Here is a 13108-nt window from a genome sequence, read left to right on the forward strand (position 1 = left end):
CTTTGCCTTTCTGATGGGACTGCCAACAAAGATGTCAATAACTCTAAGAGGGTAATAACTTTGGTTAAAAAGATCAATTTTCTTTAAAGACACATTAAAACTTTCTCGTGTGCTGAGCTCCTCCGGCTTCCTGCTTTGCAGGTGAATTCAGCCTATATATCGCTGCTTAACTGATCATTGACCTAAGTTTTTCACTTCCCCCACCGCCTGTGGCCCCCTGCTGCCTAGGCAAACTGGGAACAATTTGCTCCCAGTCAGCAACTACATGTGTGCTACTATGCAGCAGCTAATGCACCATTAATCTAGTACCTGTATTTGTTGGTACTAGCAAATGGCACATTAGCCTGATTTGCTGTGCAGTAAGTCCAGTACATATGGACACTGATGCTTTACTGAGCGTTAGATTAGTCTAACACGCACTAAAGCATTTTGTGTAGATGGATCCAGTGAAAATCAAGACTTCTATCTACAGGGGAGCTGCTTCTAGTCCAGGCATGAATTTCTATGTGGACATTGGGCAAGTGTAACATTTTCCTAGCAAGCTGATTTAAAAATAGAGCCTGAAGCTGCTCAGAAGATCTGAATGTTAAAACACATCTCAGAGAGACAGAGATATGGGCACAGAACCTAATTGTATAGGTTCTATGGCACCTTCCATTATCTCAGCTGACATGGCTACAGATTGGGATAGGGAATATAATCACCCTGTTCCAATCAAGAGAAAATTAAAAAGACCTCCAAAATTACTAGAAAAAATATTCCTCAATCACCATGTGGATGGTTGGTAATGAAGGGTTGTGTGCTGTAACACCTTCGGTGCTCTGTCACATTAAGGGCTGAGAGCAGGCAGCTGGAAGGTGCAGGCCAACCCTGATGAGGCAGCTATTTTAGATCCCAGCTTTCAGGGCTGAGGCAGCAGTATGCTGCAAGCAGCCAAAGGAGCAACAACACCTGGCTGAGCTGCTGTTCACAGAACACTTTGGTAGTAAGAGAGGAACTATGGGGCTGGCAGGAGGTTCCTACAAACCCTGTAGGGTCCTGAGCCCCAGGAAGCAGGCTAGGGCCTAGTAACAGCAAGGCCTTGCCTAGCAAAGGGGTTAACAGATTGTGGGCCTGCTCAGGGGCTAAGCAAGCCCCTGATAAGAGCTGGCAGGAGCAAGGGGTGAGCCCAGTTGAAAGAAAGGCTGCTCTATTAAAGTCTTCAGGGCTCTAAGCAAGACCAAGGGGAGATGGCCATATGCTGGGGCCCAAAAGGGGACCCCTGTGGTCCACAGAGGGCAGCAGAGGCTAGGCTAGCTCTCTGATCCCCTGACTAGTCAGCGTAAGGGGGCCAGAGCTGAAAGACCAAAAGGCAATTGAGGCCAGGACGAGGGGCAGGCCAGGGCTGCGAAGAGCCATCTGGTACCCTATCTGGCCTGGAGGTGGGGCCAGGGCCTCAAACAGGCCAAAAGTCTTCTTGAGGAAGGGGACATCACAGCCAGCAGAAGGTAGGGGCTAGTCAGCATGCATGCTTCTATGAAGGTGGCAGCCAGTGGAAGGAGGCTGCCATAGGGGACCTAGAATTGAGAGCACCACATAGCCTAGCAGGAATAGGTCTGCTTGGTCCTGGGTAAGACCTAAAACTGCACCCAGCTGGGGAAGAGTGGTTTGGTGGGGCTGTCTGTGGTGGGATAGTCCCCCAGAAATGCCAGCCCAGTTGCCTCCCCAGTGAAAGGCAGGTAGGGGACCCTGATAACTCCAGCCCCCACCATCTGGTGGGTCATGAAGACCTGAGGGTAGTGGGGCCAGGCACACCTAGGCAGAGGCACCTGAGCCCATAGGGGTGTAAGACCCTGGAGGTAGTGAGGCCAGGTATACCCACCTTGAGAGGCACCTAAGCCCGTGTGGGTGTAAGACCCCAGTAGTAGTGGGGCCAGGTATGCCTATGGAGAAGCACCTGAGCCTGTGGGGATGTAATACCCTGACATCGCAGCATAGGGGCAGAGTGCTGGGATAACTACTCTGCCCCACTCACTGGGGCCCACAAAGGGGTAGAGTGTTAAGGCACCAGAGAAGGGGGTATGTGTTGAGGTCCCAGAAAGGGGGCAGTTAGGCCTAGGTAAATCTTCGGATGCCTGAGGCCACAAGTGGGCCTAAGGTAGAGAGGGCAAGTAATTGGCCCTCATTAGAGGGTGTGAATGAGGAGTTACCTGGCAAGCGGTTTGGGTCAGAATTTCTCCCAGAGTGAGGTGAATTGGCTGATCACCGTTCAGATGAGGGTCACAGAAGAGCCCTGAAAAGCTGCGCCAGGGCCAGTCAAGGAGTATGAGTATGCAAGCCTGATGGCCTATGGGAGCTACTCAAGGGAGCAGGGCAGGTCAAACATGGCCCTGTGTGGGGCAGCAAGTAAGAGGCCCAGTGAAAATTGGTGGAGTGCTAGAGGCCCAGAGAGTGGGTGGTGTGAATGAGGCCTGTTGGGCTGGAATGATGGGATGAATGTGTGAGGCCTAGCAAGGGGCTGAGTTTGGCCTGGCCTCAAGCTGGAGCAAACAGCAACTCAAGGATGACATCTGCGAGGCATGGAACACAATAGGGAAGGTCAGAGTCGTGTGTAAACACCTAGGCATTGGGGTCTTGAACGGGCAGCCTCCCACTTGTATTGTAACACCAGTTTACAACAAAGGTGTGGCAGGCAACATTGGGCAGATTGCCCTAGACAGGTGGGCAGGCTGGTACTGTGACCGGGCCTGGGAGTTTGCCCCCTGTCACAGATTGTGTAAGTCCTCCAACTGATGCTTAGTTCAGAAATCACTGGGGGGGTGGGAAGCCACCCCTAAATCTTTATCCTTAGCATCACAAATCTTTGCAAACTTGCCAGCTCAAAGACTCTCATACATTTTTAAAAACAGTGAGTTTTCAGATGTTTTGTTGAGCAGGACTATAGAAATAAATAACGTATCTTGTCATCTTTCAAATAGAGAGACGTTAGAAGTAAAACTACACTCTTGGTTGCATTAAGCCAGACTCTTTCATTTATCCACCTTTATTTCCATTAGAGAAAGTACCCCCTCCCCAGATTTTATTTTGGTCCTGAGTCAAAATGTGTAGGCAGAAGGAAAAAGTCGTCATATTTCTCTAAATGTCACAAGACAAAATAAATAATGAAAAGAAAAACAGTGATATTTAGATGAATACTATTATAATTATGTCATTTGCTGTTTTCTGACAACTGAATTGGGTTCTTAGAATGTTAGTAGGGCACATGATAGTTCTATCACTAGAGTCAGAAAGCAATAAAGGAACGACTGATAAACGGAGTCTGATTTGTTTTATATATGCTTAAAAGTACATGGTTGAGGGAAGTGGACTAATCCTGATCTCATTGAGGGAAAAATAGAAGAGTCCCATTTGCTAACATGTGAGCCGAATTGAGGCCTTGGATGTCAACAGTGCATTGCCTAAATATTTTATTTTCTGTTTTTACTGAAAAGTAGTCATTTGCTGCCCCCTAGTAGTAGGTTACTGAATATGCTGTACTATTATGGAACACTCTTGCTATCTTCAACTGCCTTACCTTTTTTTTTTAAATTTTTACTTAAATTATGTGACAGTGGTGCAAAACAATATGGAAATAGTTTAAGTACTCTGGGTAAGTAGTAAACATCCATTACAATCTATAAAACATCTCTTTTCTTAAATTAAAAGAGACTAATTAATAAAGTTCATCCACTGCTACTTTTCATTTATTTCATTGAGTACTGGACTGAGGTCTCGAAGAAGGAGAAATTAAAAGATATGAAAAAATTCAAGTTCTTTCAGAATTTCTCTGTGTTCACAGTATCCACAGAGTTTGGTAACACGTGGCTGATTAACCGGATGGGATCCTGTCACGTAATCATGTATCGCTATTACAATTACAGTAGGCCAATGTATTCTCAGGAAGCATATTACATCCATGCTTCATGTTGCTCTTATGGTACATTTCATTATTATTCCTGGAAACAATAGGGGTAGTATCCAGATGCTCAATCATGGAATCATCTGGCAAATTGTAGAGCCAAGATCACCCAACTTGTTCTGTGTTCACTAAGGCATCTCCCTGGCATTTTGATATTAGTTGCCCCTGTGTAAACCTAGCGAAGTCAGATGTATTGCAGAACTGTAACTGAAGAAAATGTTTTATCCCAATGTGAGAAAATCAACACTTTGGCAGATATAAATTGACTTGAAGAGGAGGTGAAAATAGAGAGAGGTTGTCTAGACACGGAATATATTTCTGATTTTAGTTGCTCTGTGTCAAGTTTAAATTCAAAGCTCTTGCTCTGACAAGTGGAGCTGTATAACTTTACTATTTTTATTTAATACCATTTTACATTCTAAAGCTATGCATATTCCCCTTTTTGCAGAGAGGGTCAACTGTCACATCTACAAAAAGAAAAGCAAAATTAGTCACAACTCAAATCGCATACTTCATTACAAACTCAAAAATCAGACTGCTGCCAAGAAAAAAATATGCTTGAGGATATGATTTCTTTGATGAAAGAAACCTGTTTTCCAGAGAAAATTAGTGTCTTTTGAACACCAGAGAATATTTATAATTTAGCAAGTTTACTTGAAGCCACTGGTCATGTTAAGCCATTGGTGCACTGTGGTGATAATGCAGAAGAACTGAGACTTTATCAGATTCTTAAAATCAGACTCGGCATGCTCAGAAGTAGCAGAAGTAGTTTTTTCAATGAGATGCAACTATGTCATATGTTTTTGCTCCACAAACGTAATAAGAAGGCCACTTCTTAATAAAGATTATGTACACATCAAGTTTGGCAGAGAAGGAAGTTGTTTAGTTATTTGGGGGGGAGGAAGGGGGAAGAAAAATAATAATATGCTGGAAAAGTGTCTGCTTTCCCCCAAGCTTCTAATGACTCAAGAATACCTGATGGAATTATCTTCAAATTTGCTAATCCTCTTCCCAAAAACCTCAACTCTGAAGTCAAAGGAGATGTAGTGTTTCATAGAATCATAGTTTGAAAGTGGATGCTTAAAAATGAAAACCCCAGTGTCAGTGGAATTATCTTACTATACTCATAATATAGTACAAACTGGACAAGAGATTATATGTAGTTAGGGTCGCATTAAGTGTTGAATGCTATCAACACAAATTGAAAAATTTCAGCTGAAATATGCAAGACTACAAATATTGTCCCAGTACTATTCCTCAAACTGCCAACTGCAATATAAGCCTTCATGCTATGCTAATTATTATGTTATTATTTATGAAAGCTTCCAAAAAGAAAAGCCATTCTAGATACTTTGATTTTTCATGCCCAATCTGAAACAGTTGAAAGAGAAACAAAAGCCCACCTTTAGTAACAATGTTAATATTCAATGACACCCAGAGCCATCCAGTACAGTACTTCCTTTGAGATGTGTGAATTTGAATTCAAATACTACTTGCACCTACTCATTCTATTCACAGCTAGTCTTATGTTTCTCCCTTTTCTCCTCACCACCATTTGAGTAATTTGGACTTAATTCCTGCCTACACTGATGTAAATGCCAAGTCAAGCTCTGGAAATCAAGTGTTGATCCAGCTTTTCTAGGCATAAGATAAGATCTCCCAGAATGGGACAAGATGAACCATGAAAATAAGGGGCTTGGTTTAATTTCAGTGTCAGTCAATGTTAGCTGCTCCAGCATTAAGATATCAATACAAAGGAAAAGTGGTTTGTGCATATGCCAATCCCCGAGTAAAACGGTCAAGAACACGTCAACTTTAGCAATTTTCAGTACCCATAAAGAATGACAAACTGATCTTACAAGATTTTTTAATCTTGTTGGCTATATATAGCATTTGAATAAATAAGAGTATGCACTGGATGCCACCAAGTGGCAGTTCTTATCACATACCAATAACAGTGCCATTATTCCATACTAGGCTGACACTTCAGCAGCGGCAAATATTGATTTCAATATCATGTGTTAATGTCCTGATACAGCATTTTATTGGGAATAGCATTATACTGCTGGAGAAAGAGGAAAAAAATATCCCCCAAGGATTACGTTTGATTCCTACTGTCAAATGCAAAGCTAAAATTGACTTCAATAAAACCAAATTTTAGACCTTCCTCTGCAGCCCTTGAGAGGATTGATCCTGCAGAACCCCTCCCCACCCTTGCAGAATATGGGGACTGGACAAAGGAAGGGCACCTGTTTTACCCTGCAGCATTCTGATCCATCAAGAGGGCTTCCTTGTGTTCTATTGTTTAAAGAAAAATAGGAAGAGTTATGAATCTACTATCCTCACCTTTGCCTTAAAAAAAATCTACTAGCTACTCCTTACCTACAAAGAGGTGTTAAATCAGCTGCAAGGAGCATGGGTCACAGCAGCCTTTTCAGAAAGCTCTCTCTCTCCACATAACCACAAAGCCCAGCCACTGTTACTTGTAGGTAGAACTGGAAAATGTACTGAGATATAGTAAAGACGAATGCCTTAAAAAGACAACAAATGGGATTTCAGTAGAGGATGCAATGATATGATGTAATATTTTAGATTATATAATTTGTAATTTTCATTCCAGGCAGGTAATTACAAACATAAAGAGAAATAATGGAGCCTTCAGGCATTTTGCATTCTTTAAACAAGCTCTCAGATTTACCCAAGATAACAAAATAGCTTAACTGTGAACTTTTATTAAAACACAGTTTAAAACTTGATTTCTGACTACGTGTTGGTTCTTGTTCATTCATGCTGTTTTTAAGCAGTTTGGATTTGAATATAACCTTTTGAATTTTCTCACATCTTAGCCCCAATTTTCCCAGGGAAAAATGGTTATTTCAGTACCTTACAGGTACTTAGTGTGGGACAATGAGCAGTATGTCTGTAGCATCCCAGAGAATAAGGCTAAAAACAAACAAACAGTTTACCCTGGGACAAAATATATATATATATATATCTCCTGCAATCCTATGTGCTTATTGTTCCACTTCAAATACCGTGAAATATCCAAGAAATATTTGGATATTTTGCCCTGGGATAATCAAGGCTGTTTTGATTCAAGTCAACATCTGGTACAGTCAGCAGGTTGTCTGTTTTTAGCCTAAGAAACAAACTCACAAGGATGGGGTAAATTAGATGACTGGCAATTAAATATGATCTGAGAAGCAAAATAGTTAAGCTACCAATAAATGTGGGGGGGAAGAATCTGATGTAATTAAGGTGAGAATAAGCTTCAAGTGGGAAAGAGAAAGTTTTGCTTTTTTGTAGATCACTGAAAACAATAGATACAAAAAGAAAACATATAGCAATGTGGTGAGGTACATGACTTGTATTTATAGTTTCAACAAGAAGCACAAAACAAAAAATACACCCCAGGTGTGGAGCAAGGAACCTGGTAAGAGAACTCTTCCTGTCATATCTTAGTCCAATAGTGCTCTACCTATAGCCCACAGGCTGACTCCAGTCCACAAGGCTCCCCATGGGGGTGCAACTGTAAATGCTGTAGCAATTAACACTGTCACCTCTCCCCCACTACCAAATTTCCAGATCTGTGGGGACTGCCTTGGGCTGGATGATGCATACTGACAATGGCCAGATCTGAAACATGGGGTTAGGGCAGCATAGGGCCAACTCTACATGCTGGATTACACCCACAAACCAACCTTATTGCACCGGATCAGACCCACAGACTGGACGGGTGAAGCACCACTATCTGAACCAACAGTGGCAACCTGGATAGCATACAGCTCTAGCCTAGTGATGTTGGCCTTTGGTCAAGATTTTCTTTCAATTGTTAATACATTCTTTCAACTGTTTAATACATTATTTGGTCTATTCTGCTTTTAACTAGAATATCCTGAAAGTGTGATTGATAAGTTCTTCATTAAGGGCAATTTATCTTTGTGGAAATTAGAACTGGTCTAGATTGTTGGCCACCTTGACCAAGGTCAAGACAAGGTTGACCAGGAAGCCCTGGGTAGGGTTGCTGACCCCCTAGGATTGCCCTGGAGCCTCCAGGAGACTGCTGAGAGGCACCTGGGAACTAAATGACACAACATTCATTAAAATAAATATTAAACGTTGGAGCTGATTTATACAGTAGTACAGTGGGTTTTTAAAATGTAATAGCAATGTGTATTTGCCTTTCTGCCCTTAAGTCCGCTACACACTGTGATCCGTAGCTGACCTCCGCGAGCAGGCGGGCGTGCTGGCCGCCCAGAAACCTCCCGCAACAGTCGGGGCCGGCAGCCCTGGGCCCGGCCGGGGGCCTCAAGGACATGGTGCGGGGCGCGGTGCAGCCAGGCCCCCCGCGGGGCCGCCGGTGGGGTCACCGCCCCAGGGGCCGAAACGCGGGTGGGCGTGAAGGAGGCCGCCCCAGGGGGTTGGTCCCTCCGCAGGGTCTGGGCTTCGCGCGAGATACAACGCGGGAACCAAGCCGCTGCTCTGCCTTCAGCCTTAGCTTCCTGGGCAAGGCGGTAGCACCCCACGCTTGTTCGCAGCCCGGCGTAACGCGCTCCCAGACTAGCGGCGCTGGCACGAGCCAACCAGACCCCGCCCCGGCTCCTCCCAGCCCAGTAGACCAGACAGCAAGACTCCTCCGCGCGGGCAGGACCCGCCCCCGGGGCGGGGCTCGGTCTCCATGGGAACCGGGTGAGAGGGCTGCGCGCCGCCGCCATGATGATGCTGGGCCGTGGGCCGGACGCCAGGTAACGGCAGCTGCTGCCCCTCCCGGCGCCCGCGGCTGCGGCTGCGGGGCCCTGGGCCGGGAGTGCGGGGCCCGCCGGCCTGAGCGTGTGCGGCACGGTGGGCTCCCCCTGTGCCCCCCGCGGGGCTCGGACATGGGCCTTGGGGCAGTATCGAGGCCGGCGGCGGCAGCTGAATCCAGGGCTCCGCCCGGGCTGGGCCTTCCTCGGGGCCCGGGAGGGAGGACACCCACCCCCGCCCCTGCTTCTGGTTCAGGGAGGGGCTGCATCATTTCCATTTGCTGCAAGTTGGAGTTTTGCTAATGGCTCCAGCAAGTGACCTTTAGGGAGGCATTGGTGCTCTGGAGGTCGAAGGGGGTCTAAGGGAGCTTTCAAGAGACCGGGGTCATTTGAAATCTGCCGCCTTTGACAAACTGCTTCCTGCTTTAGTATCACAGCCTCCTCCTGTTGCAGGTTTGTGGGTTGTTCTTGGTTTTACGCTCGGGACTTCCACATTGTTAAACACTGAAGTCAAAGAGGAGTTTTCGTTTGTCTGCCTTCTTTTAAGTTGGGTGTTGTCACTCAGGATGCAGATGCACAACATTTTTAGTGTGTCTGTGTCTGTGTGTGTGTGTGGCAGATCAGGGAGGGAACAGGCAACAGAGCAGGGAGCACAAAGCAGAACATCTGGTTGGGCAGGAAAAAGGGATCAGAGTGGCACTCAGGAAGGGTTTGGTCCCCACTATCCTAGTAAATGTCAAAAGGCATGGAAGCCTTTTGCTCACTACAAGCTGAGTCTCCTGCCACCTAGTTACCAGGTTCCGACCTTGTGCCTCGGTCCTTTAACAGAATTGACTGCAGGTATTTAGTTCATGAGAGCTGTTTGCATGTCCACTTACTGCTATGTAGTATATTTACTGTGGAGTAAAATCCTGGATGATTTACTCTGTAATCCACTCAGACTTCTAAAACATTAGAGCAGGAGTGCTCCATCCCCAGCCCATGGGCCAGATCTGGCCTGCAGAATGGTGTCATCCAGACTGTAGGGCTCCCCAAGGGTCTGGAAATTTGGTAGTAGAGAAGCAGTTGCTGTATTAATTACTGTTACCCTGCTGCCAATTTTTCCAACCATGGGAAACCCCCACAGGCTGGATAACATCACCGTGCATGCCAGATTGGGCTGGCTCATGACCAGATCAGCTAGTATACAGGTCAGATTGTGGGTGGGCAGGTCCACATTAGGTAGTGGGGGTCGAGATTTGGGTGGTGCATGGCTAGATCTGATAGCACAGTTCTAAACAGGCAGTGCACAGTTAGATCTAGTGGCACAGGTCCAGATTACGTGGCATGCAGCCAGATTGGGAGGTGCAAGTGTGGATTTGGGGTAGCATGGGTCCGGATTGGATGGTGCTTAACTAAATTGGGTGCCACCGGTCTGGATCAGGGTGACATGTGGCTGATGTGGGTTCAGATTGAATAGTATGTGGCCAGATCAGGAAGTATGGGTCCAGATCATGGTAGCACTGGTCTGCACTGGGGCAGCGCATGGCTGGATCTGGAGATGCAGGTCTGGATCACGGCAGCATGGGTCCAAATCGGGGCAGCATGTGGCCAGATTGGCTGGCATGGGTCTGGATCAGGGCAGTGTGTGGCTGGGTTTGGGAGGCATGGGTCCAGATCAGGGTATGTGGGATCTGGCCCACAGACCAGCCCCGTGCCACTGATCTGGCCCACAGAGGCAAAAGGTTGGACACCACTACAGGCAGTCCTCGGACTTATGACACAATTGGTCCCTGAAAACTACATCATAAGTTGAAACGTTGTAACTCAGAACCAATTTTCTCATAAGAAACAATGCTATAAATGGGGGATTGGTTCCTGAACCAAGGCCCGATACCTTATTTTCACCAAAAATACCCCAGAATTTTGTACTCAGTCAATTATAGATGAGTAATATAGCTACATTAATATATTTATATTGTAAATAGCAATCATATTGATTTGGAAGGACATCTTTGAGGTGACGTTGCTGGACTTTTTGAAGGGCTCTTGGTTGGATTTTTGAAGGGTTCTTGGCTGGAAGGTTTTTTCTGTAGTCTTATCTGCTTTCTTAAAGAATGTGTCTAAGGAAGTTTGGACAGATGTTCTCCAGGGAGATGAGTGACGCAGCAAATTTGTTCATTGGTGTGGCATTGCATCGGGTCAAGCGTTGTAAGTCGAAACTGGCATTGTAAAGTGGAAACAGGGTGTCAATTTATAAACGTTGTAAGTGCGAAACGTTGTAACTCGAAATGTAAGTTGAGGACTGCCTGTATATTAGAGTTTTATTTCATACCATCAGAAAAAACATTTCAAATAAGTAGTGTGGTTTTGATTATGTTTAATGTTTGTTTTCCTACTTTCCAAACTAATTAAAACTTGGCAATTCAACTACAAATCTGTCCTGATTCTTAACTGTGCAGTTGCTATGGTCAACTCTGTAACCCCAAAGAAAAAAAGATGGATCTTTGATCTTGGTAGGTTTACTTTCTTCTGTTTTCAGCTTCTATAACTTTCAGATTTCATGGCCAAAATCAAGAGTCTATCCCTTCTCAACAAGTCCCCTAGAAAGTACACTAGGTTGTTAACCATTGGACTGGGTCACTAGTACCAAAGTTTATGAAGTCAGAAACTAAACTTTCTATAGACCCTGGACAAATCACTTGACTTCAGTAAGATTAATCTTTAAAATTAAGGTAATGTGTGTTTGCAGGATTTGGACTTTAACCTGGCTGGCACACATTTTTAAAGGTATTTAAGTACTTCAAAACCTGTAGGTTTGTCTCTGTTCTTCAAGACAGGAGTGCTCAATCTCTGTGCTGCAGGCCAGATCCAGCCTGAGGTATCATGTCATCTGGCTGGTAGGGCTCTCCTCAGGGCTGGAAATTTGGGAGTGGAACTGATGGTGCCCCTCCCCTGCTGCCAGTCTCTGGTCCCATGGAGAGCCATAAGCCCTGTATGTTGAATCTGGTACCCAATCCCAGCACATAGGGCCAGGTGGGGGAGCACTGGGTTCCAGGATCTGATCCCAGCGCACAGGGATTGCAAGGGGTTGGTGCTGACCCCCAGGACCCAATCCTAGAGCATGGGAGGAAGTGGTGCTAGGCCCCCAAGATCCAGTCCAGCCCATGATGGGCCCTGTGCCTCATCTGGCCTGCGGGCTCAAAAGTTTGAGTGCCACTGCTTTAAGTGCTCTAATATACCTTTAAAAATCTTGTCTTGTTGCCTACTTTCCCATGCCTGTTGTCTGAGTTGTTTATTTATAAACTCTTTGGGAAACAGACTGTCACCATATGGTAATGTGTTGTGCCTGGTATGATAGGTTTTTTTACCTTTGACTGGGGAATTTTATCTATTACTGCAGCAATTCCCAAACTCTGACAGACTGAGTACCATCAATTTGATACAGCTTTAAGTACCACCAGCAAATTTTTCATACACATAGGTAACAGACTATGTATTAAAACAACATCAAAACCTTTAATAATCATAAAACATTGTTTTAACAGTTATGGTAGCCATATAAAACAGTTGTAAATTGGAAAAAAAAGCAGTGTAAATAAATTTACCCATCCAGAGATGCTTTTGGGGATGTCTTTAGTGGGAAGGTATGCAGGGCTGTAGGGGTGTGTGTGGGGTTTGGAGCCTGGGGGTGGAGGGGGTCCACACACACCCTGGCAGGATGCAGGGTACTATGGGTCAGGAGTAAGGGGCAGCAGGAGGGCTGGGAGGCTGTGGCTTGAGAGTAACAGACACGCACAGACAGACAGACTTACACATGCAAACGGACTTACACATGCAGACAGACATGCACACAGACACACACAGTGCCCAGTAGGTAAGTCTGTGGAGGGGGAAAGGTGGGGGAAGAGGGGCAGATCAAGGCCCCCACAATGAGGAAGTAGAGCAGGGGCAGGAGTGAATGGGACCCTGGGGTCAGGGTGGATAGTGAGACAGAGAAGTGGGTAGCTCATCCAGGGGCACTGGGAGAGGTGTGGCTCCCCACCATTGCACACACCCCATGGCAGGCATAGGGGGGCACATGCCCCCCAGATCTATGCATGGGGCAGAGGCTGGTGGCCTACTGCAAACTGGGCTCTGCACCACACTGCCACTGCCCTGGGAGCCTCACGCGATGCCATGTGCCTTCTGTGTCCTGGCTGCACTGCATCCCCAGCTCACCCAGTAGTGGCAGGCATATGGCGTTCCACACAGCTCCAGAGGCAGTGATAGCACGGTGCAGAGCACAGAGGCAGCCCACTGCTCCCAAGGGGTTTTCTCCCCTTGGACTGGCTGCCCCTGCCCCTGCGGCAGGGTTGGCACAAAGGTGAAATGGGCCTCTCCAGGGACATGGGGGGGGGGGGGGCCCCCCCGCTGGGGGGAGCCCCGGGGCAGGGAGGGGGGGCCGAGA

General features: G+C 46.2%; 1 protein-coding gene across 2 annotated transcripts in view; it reads left to right on the forward strand.

Annotated features, from left to right (window-relative positions):
* The first annotated feature begins 8581 nt into the window (after positions 1 to 8581).
* FAM92A (family with sequence similarity 92 member A) overlaps positions 8582 to 13108 on the forward strand; it is a 50604-nt gene continuing 46077 nt past the window's right edge. For both annotated transcript variants that reach the window (XM_019527924.1, XM_019527925.1), the window contains exon 1: positions 8582 to 8682. In XM_019527924.1, the coding sequence (XP_019383469.1) occupies positions 8651 to 8682 (32 nt within the window). In that variant the 5' untranslated portion in view covers positions 8582 to 8650. The remainder of the gene's footprint in view (positions 8683 to 13108) is intronic.

This window comes from Gavialis gangeticus, unplaced genomic scaffold, assembly GCF_001723915.1.
Source record: "Gavialis gangeticus isolate Ggan-Ray unplaced genomic scaffold, GavGan_comp1, whole genome shotgun sequence".
NCBI classification, from domain to species: domain Eukaryota; kingdom Metazoa; phylum Chordata; order Crocodylia; family Gavialidae; genus Gavialis; species Gavialis gangeticus.